The sequence below is a fragment of the Stylophora pistillata genome, chromosome 11 (assembly GCF_964205215.1).
Source record: "Stylophora pistillata chromosome 11, jaStyPist1.2, whole genome shotgun sequence".
Classification (NCBI taxonomy): domain Eukaryota; kingdom Metazoa; phylum Cnidaria; class Anthozoa; order Scleractinia; family Pocilloporidae; genus Stylophora; species Stylophora pistillata.
This window is the reverse complement of record NC_142529.1, coordinates 28143090-28157797: the sequence shown is the minus strand read 5'-3', so window position 1 is coordinate 28157797 and position 14708 is coordinate 28143090. Positions and strand designations below refer to the sequence as shown.

General features: G+C 40.9%; 1 protein-coding gene across 1 annotated transcript; it reads right to left on the bottom strand.

Moving 5' to 3' along the window:
- Window positions 1-12556: 12556 nt before the first annotated feature.
- LOC148720987 (melanocortin receptor 5-like) lies at window positions 12557-14485 on the bottom strand. The gene has a single exon (XM_088739436.1). The coding sequence runs from the start codon at window positions 14348-14350 to the stop codon at window positions 13415-13417; it is 936 nt and encodes a 311-aa protein (XP_088595562.1). The 5' UTR covers window positions 14351-14485; the 3' UTR covers window positions 12557-13414.
- Window positions 14486-14708: the final 223 nt, after the last annotated feature.

Sequence of the window (14708 nt, the reverse complement as noted above, 5' to 3'; positions counted from 1 at the left end):
AAATAAAAAAATAAAGTGGCATACTATGAAAATGATATGAACAATTTAGTTTTTGATGACACTTCAGACTAAAAGCGAAGCCGATAGTGTCTAGCCGAGCTGATTTGTCTTCATTTTTGACAGTCTAGATTCTATGATAGGTTCCTGCCTCGGCGTGCGGTTGTAAAGATAGGAAGTACGCGAAAGGTTTGGGGAGCAGAAAGGAAGTGTTGTACAAGCTCAACGCCTACCCGAGAGTAACTATGGGTTCCCCAGGAGTATGAGATAGAATAAAATAAATTGTCAATCAAGTGTTAATAGCCTTTTTCTGACTACCCTTCATCTCCGATCTCGATTGATGGACTATTTTGCGCCTGCTTGTACTGTTCCCACCTAGCAATATTATTTTTGCCGGCAGCTTTCTTTTTTAAAATAATTTCGTTTGTGGATTTTACGCATCAGCACTTGTGAAATCCATTGGGAGCGTCTTTAAGGTCTTCCATGCGTCCCACATCTGACCCTAAGCCAATTAAATCCCATGGTTTTCGTACAAGGTCATGTAGAAATTGGTCGATATTAAGATTCTTAAAACTGCGAGTTTCAATAGAGCAATGCGAATCAGCACGTTCATAGCGTATCTTTATCGTCATAAACACAAGTGAATGATCGCTAATGCAACGATGAACGACACAGAATTAAGTATTTTTTGGGATTATTACTTATAGAAAGATAAATCAATGTTCGTCATATCGGTGTAATCCTAGTTGGTTCAGAAATCATTTGACTCAATCCGTGAACATCAAATATGTTCATTAAATATTATTAAATATTATTATTAAATATTTTTTGGGATTATTACTTATAGAAAGATAAATCAATGTTGGTCATATCGGTGTAATCCTAGTTGGTTCAGAAATCATTTGACTCAATCCGTGAACATCAAATATGTTCATTAAATATTATTAAATATTATTATTAAATATTTTTTGGGATTATTACTTATAGAAAGATAAATCAATGTTGGTCATATCGGTGTAATCCTAGTTGGTTCAGAAATCATTTGACTCAATCCGTGAACATCAAATATGTTCATTAAATGCGGCGACGTGTGGTTGTTTGACCGCTCGTGCAACATGTCACAATTCAGGCCACCGAGTAGGTAGAAATCGCTGCGTTCTGAATCAGTTATATCTAAAAGGTTTTCAAATTGATTAATAATTTCTTGTTGGGAACTTGGCAGTCTGTACCATGTACCTATTGAAAAAGGTCCGGAATGCGGTCTGGTGATTTCGATAACAAGACATTCAAGTTGGTCAGCACCGAACTCCTCCACCACATGGTAATTTACGTTGTTTCGTAGATAAAAACATACACCGCCACCGCATCTCCCGTTGACGGTACGGTCCCTTCTGAAGACGTCAAATCCCGGTAGATATATTTCTGAATCACCGATGGAACTATCAGGCTTGGTCTCATTGATCGCTAACATAGCGAGTTTTTACCTACCTATAAATATCTTAAGCTCGTCAATATGGCCGAGTAAAGTATTTATATTGAGCGATGCCATAACAAAACCACAGCCAAATACATTTTCCGGCTAAAATAAACACTGAGTAGCTTTTGGTGTCACTGAAAAAAGCCCAAAAGAAACGCCAGCCTTCTGGGGGTCTTCGTCTTCAGTTATTTACTTCTTTTTGCGCATTGTTGACAGAAAGGGAAGAGTAGTACGGAATTGCTAGTTTTTAAAAGAATCGTTACCCTCTTTTGGTTCAAAATAAGAAACGATACCCCAGCTAAAACCGCTAAGAGCATTTTTTGACACTTTTACGACACGATTTACAGCTGTATATTGTTGGAGTAGTCAATGTTGCTGGGAGTTCATCATTACAATTTTCCTATAAACCAGCATGCTCGCTGGTTTACTCTAGTTTGAGCACTCTGGCATGGCTTAGACGATACCACAAAGGTTGGGTCGTTTGGGGTGACCGTCTCGGTTCTCCCCCATCCTAGCATTAGCACTGCACTGATGAGGCCCAGAAGGCCGAAACAGTTATAAGCTTCTCGGCCTCTTGAGTAAGGTTAAAAGGCTTATGAAAAGTTTATTTTTCTTGCTTTTGCAGCAATTGGTCAACATGGACAGCCAGGAAAGTGAAAATATCAGCCAGTTTACTACCGATAACTCGACAGCGAATCCAGGAGACGTCGTAGACGCAAGCGTGGTAGAAGGTTCACAGTCCTGGGACGCAGACGTGGAAATCGAAATCCCTGAGGTACTGAAAAATCTGGAAAATAAGGGTGTGAAATTTAAGGCCGTGCCTTTTTTGAATGCTCCTAGTCAAAGTAAAATCACGAAGGATCGCTCTATTTATTTTAGCGTTGATACAATCGTCACATCGCAAATAATTCTCGAAGCTTTTGACGCGGCAGAAATCGATATTGACGCTATCACCGGAATCCAGAGAAAGGCGTCCAATAGATCTTGGATCGTGACTTTTAAGAGCCGTGCAGCTAAAGAAGCCGCTCTTGAAACACCTTTTGTCGTGATTGCCGGTCTCAAAGTGTTCTTGGGCGACTGCGAAAATCGTTTGGTCCTCGTCAAGATCCATGAAGCCCCCGCTGAACTACCCGACACTGCCGTGATTGGCCGACTCAGCCACTACGGTCGTGTCCTTTCATTTCGGCGCGACAAAATTGCACAACATATCGAGAATGGAGTAAGAACGGCTCGAATGGCGCTACATCGAACTATCCCTGCCAACATCAACATAGCTGGTGAACCTATTAAAATATGGTACCCAAATCAGCCAAAAGCTTGCCGGAATTGTGGAGCTACTGACCACATGGCCAAAGACTGCTCTGCAGTCCGTTGTTTTAATTGTGAATGCCCTGGGCATCGAGCTCAAGAATGTAAAGACTCGCCAAGATGTTCCGTTTGTTTAGCGGACAACCATTCCATGCCTCAATGCCCCTTCCTGCTCTTCAGCGCGAACGTCGATAGTGAGCCAACGCCACCTAAAACTGAAGAGGAAAAGAAACAAGAGCGAGCCCAGCGCGCCAAGGAAAGAGAAGAAAGGCAGAAAAAACTACAACAACAGAGAGAACAACAGCGACAACAAGAAGAACAACAGAAATTACTAGAAAAGCAGAAACAGCAAGAACAACAGAAACAACAAGATCAAGAGAAACAACGAGAACAACAACGCGACGAAGGTAGAAGAGAACGACCAAGAGAACGAAGAGACGAGCGAGGGAGGGACGATCGAGAAGAACGAAGAGATGACCGGAGAGACGACAGAAGAGAGAGAGATAGAAACGATCGATCTCGATCGAGATCTATCGCGGCCGCGATGACCGCGATAGATCTTCCCGCCGTGACTACTCTGGCTCCGAAACTGATGATGATGGATGGGAGAGAGCTAAACCCAGGAGAAGGCGGTACAGATATTAATTTTTTATTTATATTCAATGAGTAAGCTTAAAATAATTTCTCTAAATGTGCGAGGACTCGGGTCCTCCAGTAAAAGTCGAAAAATTATTCAAGAATTAAATTATTCAAACTGTGACATAATCCTTTTACAAGAAACACATGTCTCATGCAAAAAACAAGCGGAGGAATTCGAAATACTCTGGCGCGGCAAATGTCTGTGGTCCTTCGGGACTGGCAGGTCTGCCGGTGTTGCCATCCTCTTTTCTCTAAACTTCCCAGGCAAAATTATCCGTTTTTTGACCGCTTCCGAAGGAAGAATATTGAGCTTACTCATTGACTACTATAATTCTAAACTAAATTTAGTAAACATTTACTCTCCCAATACTATTTCGGATCGTAAAAGTTTTTTCTCTTGTCTGCACAATTACTTTCTCCCCCAAGGGGATCTAGTGATCGGGGGAGACTTTAATTGTGTAGACAATGTCCTAGATAAATTAAATTGTTCCGCCATCCTATTGTCTGATCAAAAACTTCTCCGATCCCTTTGTGATGACTTCTCACTTACAGACATTTGGCGCAAAAACAACCCGCGCAAAGTAACTTTCACCTGGTCTAACAAAGACCATACCCAGGCATCTAGAATTGACCGCTTTCTCGTCGCTAAAGGCTTAACCCTAGTAACGAAATGTAATATTCTTCCATGCGTATACGACCTATCCGATCATGACTTTGTAAAAATTGAACTAACGACTAACCCTTCTAATCACGGTCCTGGAATTTGGAAGTTCAACAGCTCTTTACTCTCAGATGTAGAATTTAAAAACATTACGTCAAAATCGATTAACAACTTTAAACTTAAAATCCCCGAATTCGCCTCCCTTCGCGAATGGTGGGATGCTCTAAAAATTGAAATCCGCAAAACAAGTATTTCATACTGTATCCGTAAACAGAGAACAGCAAATGCCAAAAGAATCCTAATTACTAAGCAATTAACCCATGCTAAAAACGCTTTACATTCTAATCGCTTAAATAACCCAGGTGTAATTAGCGATTTGGAAAGCCAATTGTCCTCTCTAATCTCGAAAGAAGCCGAAGGAGCTAAAGTCCGCTCCCGAGCACAATGGTTCGAAGAAGGCGAGAAACCAACACGCTATTTCTTCCGTCTGGAGAAAAAACGAGCTGACATGAATAGTTTTGAATCTTTTTTTGACGAGAACGGTGTTCTCAGAAATTCTCAAAATGATCTTGAAAGAATTTTAACCAATTTCTACAAGAATTTATTCACCAAAGATCCTCTTGATATGCGAATTCAAACTAAAATAATTGACGACCTCGAATTTTCACTGACTGATTATGAGCGCAATCTATGTGAAGGCCCTTTTTCTAATAAAGAATTACTTACTGCATTGGAAGGCCTTCAGACCGGCAAGTCACCCGGTTCTGATGGTCTCCCAACAGAATTTTACTCGTGTTTTTGGAACGATTTGAGCGAATCTCTCCTTTCTGTTTTGAACGAGGCCTTTCTTGCTGGCTCCCTCGCGGATAGCCAGTACGAGGGCCTCCTACGACTCATCCACAAAAAAGATGATCGACGCCTCGCAAAAAATTGGCGCCCAATTTCCTTGTTAAACACTGACTACAAGTTAGCATCTAAAATCATCACTGAACGATTGAAAAAAGTCATGAACTCCATCGTGCATTCAGACCAAACGTGCGGCGTGGTCGGCCGCACTATCTTCTCAAATTTGGCCTTACTTCGTGATGCCCTTGACATGATTGACAAAACTAATGAACCAGGTATTCTCATTTCCTTAGATCAAGAAAAAGCTTTTGACCGAGTTGACCACGAATTCATGATGAGAGTATTGCGTAAATTTGGTTTCGGCCCCTCCTTTTGTGGGTGGGTCGAACTATTTTATTCTAAAGCCTTCTCTAGAATCATTGTTAATGGCTCCCTGTCCCCCCCTGTCCACTTAAGAAGAGGGGTGAGACAAGGATGCCCATTATCTCCTCTCCTTTATGTGCTAGTTTCAGAAGTATTATCAACGCAAATCCGTAATTGTAAAGATATTGAAGGTTTCCTGCTCCCCGGAGCAGGGGGCCTTCAATATAAAATATCCCAGTACGCTGACGATGCTACTTGCATCTTAAAATCCGAAAGATCTCTTTCTTCACTTTTCCGAGTCGTATCAAAATTTGAACAAGGATCTGGCGCTAAACTGAACACGTCCAAATCTGAAGCAATGTGGTTAGGAAAATGGCGAACTAGAATTGAATCTCCCTATGGCTCCCTGAGGGGTTGTCTTTCCCGGACGTCATGCCCTTGATCCTCGGGTTTTTTGAGACTGAGTCTCAATATGGTGTTGCGGCAGTTCAAGCGTGTCCTGGTCGTGTGGCCAGAGTCACTTTTGTTGCTGGTGGTGAGCCTGCTAAGGCTCATTTTGAGGAGTTAGGTGTAGTGGTACTGGATGGGGTGGAGTGTAGGGTGGCTCAGCCCCCGCCCCCCCCTCCCCAGATGTCAACCGTTGTGGTTTCCTGGTTCCCTTTTGAGGGTCCAAATGAAGCCATCACCTCTGCCCTGTCAGCCTATGGCCCCATTAAGAGCGTGAGGCATCAAGTCTGGCCTGATAGACCGTCTGTATCCACAGGGTCTAGGATAGTTTCAATGGTGGTGAAGAAGGAGATTCCAAGGTTTATCTCCGTACGTGGGGCTAGATGTAAGGTTTGGTATAGGGGTCAGCCCCTACGGTGTGACTTGTGTCACAAAGTTGGCCACCGTTCCTCTGAATGCCCTGTCAAGGGTAAATGTTTCAAGTGTGCTAAAGAAGGTCATCTGGCCCGGAATTGTCCCAATCCAGCAATGGCCCCTGCGGCTATCGAGCCTGTAGCTGATCCCGTGGCTGTTCCTCCAGCGGAGATCACTCCCGCCGAAGAAGAGACCCCCGACACTGTTATTGAAGACTCTGAGGATGAAGTTGGTTCATCTCCAGACTCAGATGCAAGCGAAGACCGGTTCGCCTCTTGTGAGGCGACTGGAAATGAGGTTATTATACCAGCAACCGAGGGCTTTGCTAACCCTGCTGACTCTGACATGGCTGGTGAAAGTGGTCCCTGGACCACTGTTTCCCGGAAACGCCCTGCTTCCTCTGCTCCCGTTTCAGTTAAGAGGACTCAACAGGCCCCGTCTAAAAGTGCTGCGGTTTCACCCATGAGCGATATCCGCAATAGTGGCCCTGATGTCTTCCTTGAAGTTCCGGAATTGGCAGCCTGTTCTGCAGACCACCGTACAATCCTGTGGGAGATTGCGGTTGATTATCGTAAACCGCCTGATCAGCGAAAACGTTTTTGCCGTTGGACTTCAGATCCCCGCTTTATTGGTTTGAAAGATGAGGACTTTAAGACTGCTATAAAATTTTTCAACAAAAAGTTCCCAAAGTAATTAATTAAGGTCATAAAAAGAAAAACAAAAGAAAATAATTAGTTAAGTAATGAGCGGGTGTGTTTAATTTTTAGGTGTGAGTGTGTTAATTTTTAAGTGAGGTGGGGTTCGATTCCCCAGCGAGTTTGGCGTCTGGTGGCCCTCGTTTCTGGTGGTCCCCTTCCCTAAGGCATTGCACGTAAGCCAATGGGTTGGGATTAGACATGTAGGTCGGCGGGATTGCACCTCCCTTCATCGGGGCCCGGCCGTCCACCTTAAACATAAAAAAACTGCACTGATGAGGCCCAGAAGGCCGAAACAGTACTGTCTGCAGTTAGTTATATATATATATATATATATATATATATATATATATATATATATATATATATATATATATATATATGAATTTTCAATGTTATGAAATTTTCTTGGTATTTTGATCTTAAGCTTATGGCTTTATATAAGCTTAAATACAGTTCAGTTTAGGTGCTAATCACCACTTAAATATATATATTTTTTATTTTGTAGTCATTTACTCCACCAGGATTTCCTCCTCCTTAATATTAAGTAACACCCGATGACTTTATTTAAGCTTATATTTGTACACAGAAGTTAGGATATCCCAGATTTTATTTACGTTCCTTATCATGAAGGTAGCCAGGTTCAGCAGAAAACTTGTAGGCTTTCCTGGTATATTCGCATCCCGACGCCTTCTGAGCAAAACTTTCAACTTCTGCGAAAGAAATATCAGGAAACTTGCTTAAATCTCTGGACTCCACACCTGTGAATATAAGAAAAATGATTTGAGTTCACCCTGAACAACCAGACTGCAATTAAATATGCTAGCATTTTTGTTGTGAGCAAGAAGCCTCCCTCCAACAGAAACTCACCTTCGCGTTCGGTCGAAACAGCTTGGCTACCAGCAGTCGTCATATGATGCAAGGCTAATCTCCCTGAAATTTAAACCAAACTATCGCTCAATATTTTTATTCTAAAGGCTTAAATATCCGTGTAAGACAGCAATAAAGTCGAATGAATCACGGCGATTTTTCGGTAACATTGCCGCCATCGCTATCACTCCAAAAGAGACTGACCATGCTAAAACTTCACGAGTCTAAAACTCGGCCATTAGTGACTGATTTCAGTCCGAGACTAGTTCAGTTGTATGTAAAGATTTCAAAGACATATTGTCCTGTTGTTTTCTTGTGACATCATAACAAACAAACGCCTTAAAAAACCTTTAACCTTACCTTTGTATCCCCTCCGTGAACTCGCCCTTTGTTGGTTGTCAAGGAAAGACTAAATAGCTTGCCCTCCAGTATGGCGTTGCCAAGGGAAAATCGGTCACGTGACAGTTTGTTGCAAAAGGCCTATTGCTGTCTTTGTGGTGCACATTTTCTTCTCAGTCGTCGCATTTCTTGGCAACGGCCTTATCCTTGTTACCCTTCACATGGAATCTTCCCTTCATCTACCATCCAAACTCTTGTATCGTATTCTGGCCATAACTGACCTGTTGATTTGTCTTGTTAGTCTGTTTGCAACTTATTGGATATCCTTGGTTCACGAACACTGGAGTCTTTGTCGATACGCAAGGGACGCAGCCTACATAACAAGCTCTGCATTATCTGGAGCGTCTATAATGGCGATGATGGCCATCGGGGTGGACAGACTTCTCGCCCTGTTGTTGGGGCGAAGATGCAGACAAATTGCAACTTTGAAGAGCACATATATCATTGTAGCTCCCATTTGGGTTTTATCTCTAATCGTCTCTTTTTCCTCCAGTATTGATATTTGTATAGCCTTTGTGACTGCTACATGGTTATACCATTTTTCCTGGTCATTTTGCTTGTCTCCTACACAAAAATTTCTCGCACTCTCAGAAATCATTATAACGGGGCGGACGCTGACTTCAATCGGTTCTTTCGGTCTGTGAAATTCTTAACAGCGCCGCATCGGAGAATGCTTTTTAAGTGACGGAACCTTCAAGCATCTATCTTTCTCAATGGATTTATTGGACTTGAAAGCTCGTAAAAACTAAAATACAACGAGCCGAATAGAGCTATTACTATAAATCTACGCTAATCAAAATGTTTTAACTGGAGCACGCGGAGTGCGCATATATATAATTCCAAACGGCACAAGTATTATTAAACGTAACAAATCTGCTTTCGATTAAATGGTGTACATTTCGGGGTCTAGATAAAGGGAACGAACGATATAACATACCTCTTTCTCAGTTCTATTACAATGATATATTCGACGATCCTTCAATCAATTTCCACCACATGCGCTTGTAACTTACACGTGTGTCGAATGAAAGGTAATGCCGATAGCTAATCGATATGTCACAGAAAACAAGGAGGTATTGACGGTCACGCAATCACAACAATGAACGGTATTCGTTATAAGTAAAGGTAAAGGTCTCTATTTCTCTAAACAACATACGTGTTTAGTTACAATTTTTTTAAGGTTGAAATCAGACAGGCGCCTCTGGCAGCCGTGTTTAGTCCGTAGCGATTTCACCTACCCACCCAACCCACCCCAGGGAGGGCATCCATCACACAGTAATCTCGTGCGTGGGAAATTAACGTCTCCTACCCCAACCCTGCAGGAGATGGGACCTCCATTTATTCGTCCCTATCCGAGAAGACTAGAATATCTAACCATTTCTTGATGTTAAAGAAAGGAAGCATAGCCTTCTCAATTAATTTTAAGACCCTGAGTGTTGGTCCGGCCAGTATTGAACTCTCGACCTCCTGCGCAGCAGTCCGGCGCTCTCTCAATTGAGCTAACCAGGCGGCGGTAATCGTTACACTCATCAAGCTGAAGTGCAAGATCAGCTTCAACAACAGCCGATCAAAATAAACGCTTTCAACATGGCATGATACCAAAAGGCGGTGTACAGTGACTGTAGGTACAGTTGGCGTTAGTTTTTTGCTATGCACCAATATTTATAATGGCAGTTGTGATCGCTTAAAGTAAAATGTATTCATCATACGTATTCGTCGTTCGGGAAGTAGAAGTTGTCCTCAACTTCTTTAACTCGACATTAAACCCATTTCTTTACTGCTGGAGGATTAGTGAGGAAAGGCAAGTAGTAAAGCAGTCTTTCAGACAAGCCATAGTTAGTAGAGGGGACAAAGCTCAAACAATATTTAAGAGAATAGAACATAATTTTAGGATTCTGATCTCAGGAAGTCTCCAGCTGAAGATTGACAATGCTAAGATAGAATCCAAATCAGCTTGTGATGTTCATTTGGTCTCAGCATATAATACCATGTTGTTGGACTCAGACATAGTGGTAGATAACAGCATTGCAAAAGATGTATTGGACAGCATTATTCATTTATATGTTACTGTGCGGTGTTTTTCACTGGCCAAAGATGTTATACAGAAACATAAAATTCAATGTAAACAAATGAAGACAAAAACACTACGAAAGGAAATGGCCAGCAAAGAACAAGAAAGGCAGATATAGTTAGAATTAAGAGCCTGCAACAATTTGTCAATAAGTAATTTATCACAAAAGATTAATTTGGTAGCTACAACCTGCAACATATTAAATATTGCTCATTACTGATTATTTTATAGACAAAAATGAGTATAAAGGCTATATGGTTAAAGTATCTAACATAGAGTAACTTATTTATTTTCAGCCAGTCTTCTCGCCACTTCTTGTATTCTGCGTTTCGCGGCGCCGGTAGCTTCCAGATTCCAATTCCTTTACTTCTCCTACACGTTCCACAGCCAAATACTCAACAATTTTCACCTGAACTTATGTCCACTGACTTGATTAATGTTTTTAGCTATATTTTGAAGGTAAGATTTCGCTCGATCACGGAGAAAATCCACAAACTTAAACGCTACGTGACTGTCGAAACAAGCCCGCGGCGCCATTTTGGATTTATGTGTGCAGGATCATTGTCACGTGACCTCGATAAAATCGAACAATAACCTATCCGACTGAAGTTTTTTCTGCGTTTCTTAACCAGTCCCCTCTACTAACTATGAACAAGCACTTTGCTGTCCATGGAGTTTGATCCTCTCCTAGCTATACTTATATCAATATGCTTCAAGGCTGAGTCACGATTATTATTTGAGAACGCTCGTTGGATACGGTTATTGTTGCTCGAGGTTTGCCGATAGAAAATACGACAAGTCCTAAACCGGGTTTACAATTTGAGCTGCACTTCATTTTTACTACTGGTTCTGTGTTGCGTAAAGCGATAACATCCTAAAATTAATTTCCGGGGCGAGATTCTGCAATAAAAACTTCCATTACCGGTAATTATCGCGGAACCTTTTAATAGTTCATGGTGTACGGTATTAAGGAATTAAATGAACATCTTTGTAGCTATTTTCGGGCCTTTTGGAGCAGAAAGCAAATAATAAATTTCCCAAAGAATCGTTCGTAATAGCGAAAAAAAAGATGTACTAACTGACTCCAATGAGAAAAAAAATTTGACATCTTTTAGACAAACAGATGACAGTTACATTGTTAGATGAGTTAATCCAGTTTGGAGATTTTTAAGGAAATTTTGTAAAGAAAAAATCATTTCAAGTACTGATGGTGCTGCAAGTTCAGGTAAGACAACATATGTCTTGCCTGAATCAAAGCCGAAAAACTGGAGATGGCTCTTCATTGGACTGGATTGTCAGAAGAACGTGACCAAAATCTGACACGAGGTGGAACGCAGCATATATTTTATGACCAGTCACGTTCCCCTTCGCTAACTGATGGATTACAACAGTTAATTTTGTTTGTCTGCAGTCAACATTCGCCTCTCCCTCATAGCTTTTCTTGGCAGCTCTCTTATCCTAAGTGCCGTTCGCAAGGAATCTTCCTATTATTGTTTGCACGTTAGGGGGGGAAGATAGTTTGCACAAACTCGCAAAGCGAAGCGTACCTGGAGGATCATGATAGCTTTTTCTTAGTGTACCACTGCCTTACTGATGAACTGATAAATTATGGTGACCAGTAATATGACAGAAGGTGACAGTGAATTTGGTTAAAGTTATTTATTGAGCAAGTTGTTCCTTATATCTTTTAAAGAAAGCGAACGGAAACACTAGAACCACGTCTTAGAATGTTTTTCGAGCGACGGCACTCGCCATAAATACAACAGTACATAAAAGAAACGAAGCTATGCATTCATGCATGGTAAAGAAAAGCTAACCATACTTTTAGTTGGGTTTTGCCCTCTTGTCTAACTTTCTTGTTAACGTTGATAAAGTTTGGTCTTAAGGTTGTGGTGAAGGAGATCTTATTGAAGAATTTGTTTCTTGACGGTAAAACAATTTTGATTCCTTCTTTCTAAAATAAAGCACTTGACGTTACCGTCGTATTGCGATACGAGCCGGTCAAAACTAATGAGGAAGTAAGAAACTTGAATTTGTTCAGTTTAATTGGAAAAATTACCGGCCTTTACTTTGCTTTTAACTCACAAATTGTCTCCGTTTATTTGATAATGTAAATACAAGGCACATCAATGAAAGCTGAAAATAATTGGTATGTTTCCCATTTAAAAGGTTTTCGCGGCAGAATTTTTAAAGACTAAACGCTAGTGACAAGGATGATGACCAAAGCAGGGTTCCATCACGTACATCTCAGAAGAAAAACAGACATTTCTTTTGACAGGGTAAGCAGTTCATATAAGGAGTCTTTAAGAAAAGGGAACTCTAATGCGGAAGATTTTTAGGTAAAACAGTAACCAATTTATTTCTCTACTGTCAACATTCGCCACTCCCTCACAGCTTTTCTAGGCAGTTCTCTTATCCTAAGTGCCGTTCACATGGAATCATCCTTTTATCCGCAAAGGATACCTGGAGTTTTTTTTTATGTTTAAGGCGAACGGCCAGGCTCCCGCGAGGGTGGTGCAAGTTTAACATACGCAGGCAACAGAACCATCTTTATATATTCATAAGCATTACAGAAATTTTTCTGATAACAAGACAATTTCGAAACTAAATGTCAACCAACGCAACTCGTTTGGTAATATGGCGTCAATGACATGTCGCTTCCTTTAAATTAGGAAAGGAACTTTGAAATTAAAAAATCTCTCAAACTACTCTTTGAAGTTTTACCTAATACTTTTATATTTCTAAAAGAAGATTAATCATGAAAGTAAAATGCATGCATATCTTTCTTCAATTATACCTTACTGTATTCATGATCATTGGTGGCTAGCTAACACGAACAACAGTCTTGCAAAGATATGGTTAGTGTTTCCATTGCCTTTCTTTCAGCTATTTGCATGGTGTACACAACAAGCCATTTTGTTATCATGACTACTCGATTAGACGTGAGATCCCCACAGAGCTTTGCCCTACAGAAATGAAAAGTATTGTTCGATGATTGACATAAATCGGCCTAAAAAATATAAATTAACGGGGGAAATATTTATAACATAAAAAACAAGAATTAACGGGCAAAATATTTACAACAGACTGTGTACATGCCTAAAACAGCAGTATTATTTGAGCCCTCGATTTCTTCCAATCTACTAACATATTTGATGGGCGTTTTCATGCAACAACTGTGTAATCACTTTCAGCTTCGAAAGTACTCTTTATAAGTTGAGGAGTACCTAACTCCATGGACAGCAAAGTGCTTGTCTGATTGTCTGCTTCACAGCTTGTCTTACGTCACTTATCTTCCAGCAGTAAAGGAACGGGTTTAAAGTCGAGTTAAAGAAAACTAAGGCAATTGCTACTTCCCATAATACTACTAAGTCTGATGAATATGTTTTACTGCAAACGACTACAACTGTCAGTATAAAATTTGGTGCATAACAAACTACTAATGCTAGCTGCACCCACAATGCACTGTACACTGCCTTTTTGTATCGCGCCATGTTCTGGGTATTTGGTTGGCTCGGCTGTTGTTGGACAGGATCTTGTACTTGAGCCTGATGACGACTGAGACCCCGAAAAATTTTTATATACGAGGCGACTGAAATAACAAGGCAAGATGGTATTAATATACAGAAATACAGAATGGGTATACGGTAATCTAATGTGTAGCATAAAGCAGCGACAATACATACAATCCAAAAGCTAGCTATAATGATGTATGTGCGTTTGAAAGTTACAATTTGTCTGTATCTCAGCCCCAACAGCAGGGCGAGAAGTCTGTCCACGCTTATGGCCGTCATCGTCATCAAAGACACTCCACATAATGTATAGCCTGTGAGGGAGGAGGCTTCAAATGCGTATCGACAAAGATTCCATTGTTCGTGAGTCACAGAAAGCCAAAAACTAGCAACGAGAGGCTGCGCAACAAGACCAACCAACAGATCAGTTGCTGCCAGACAACGATACAAGAGTTTGGACGGCGGGTGAAGGGAAGACTCTTTGTGAAGGGCAACAAGGATAAGAGAATTGCCAAGAAATGCTGTGATGGAGAGGAGAATGTGGACTGTTAGGAAAGAAATTTTTGATTCTTGTTGAACCAGAGAGGGGAAACAATACAGTTCTTCAGATGTCTTGGTCTGTGTTCCACCTCCAGTGAAATTTGTCGACATTCTTCTGTTTTCTCGTTTCCTTTTTCTTGGACTGAGGTTATCTGGGATTGCAACGAGAAATATTTCATCTAAACAGCTACAGAACAATACTTCCTACTTAGTAATCATATAACCTCCTTATCATTGTTTATTCGTTTGAAAAACGTCTGAGAAAGAAAAATAAAGAAGATTCAAACTAAGGATGTCCAACCCATGTCAATCAGCTCAGGTTTTCGAATGCATATAGTGATTTCAAATTAATCGGTATGGACACCTCTGGACGTAGATACAAACTTATTCTAAAATATTTCAATTCAACTGTGTAATTTATAACCTTTTGTGGCTCTTCCACCTCCGTTTCGTCTCCGACGACACTAGG

Bases quoted from the DNA above. Each gene is read 5' to 3' on its own strand.
- LOC148720987 (XM_088739436.1), bottom strand. From the start codon at position 14,350: ATGTCGACAAATTTCACTGGAGGTGGAACACAGACCAAGACATCTGAA.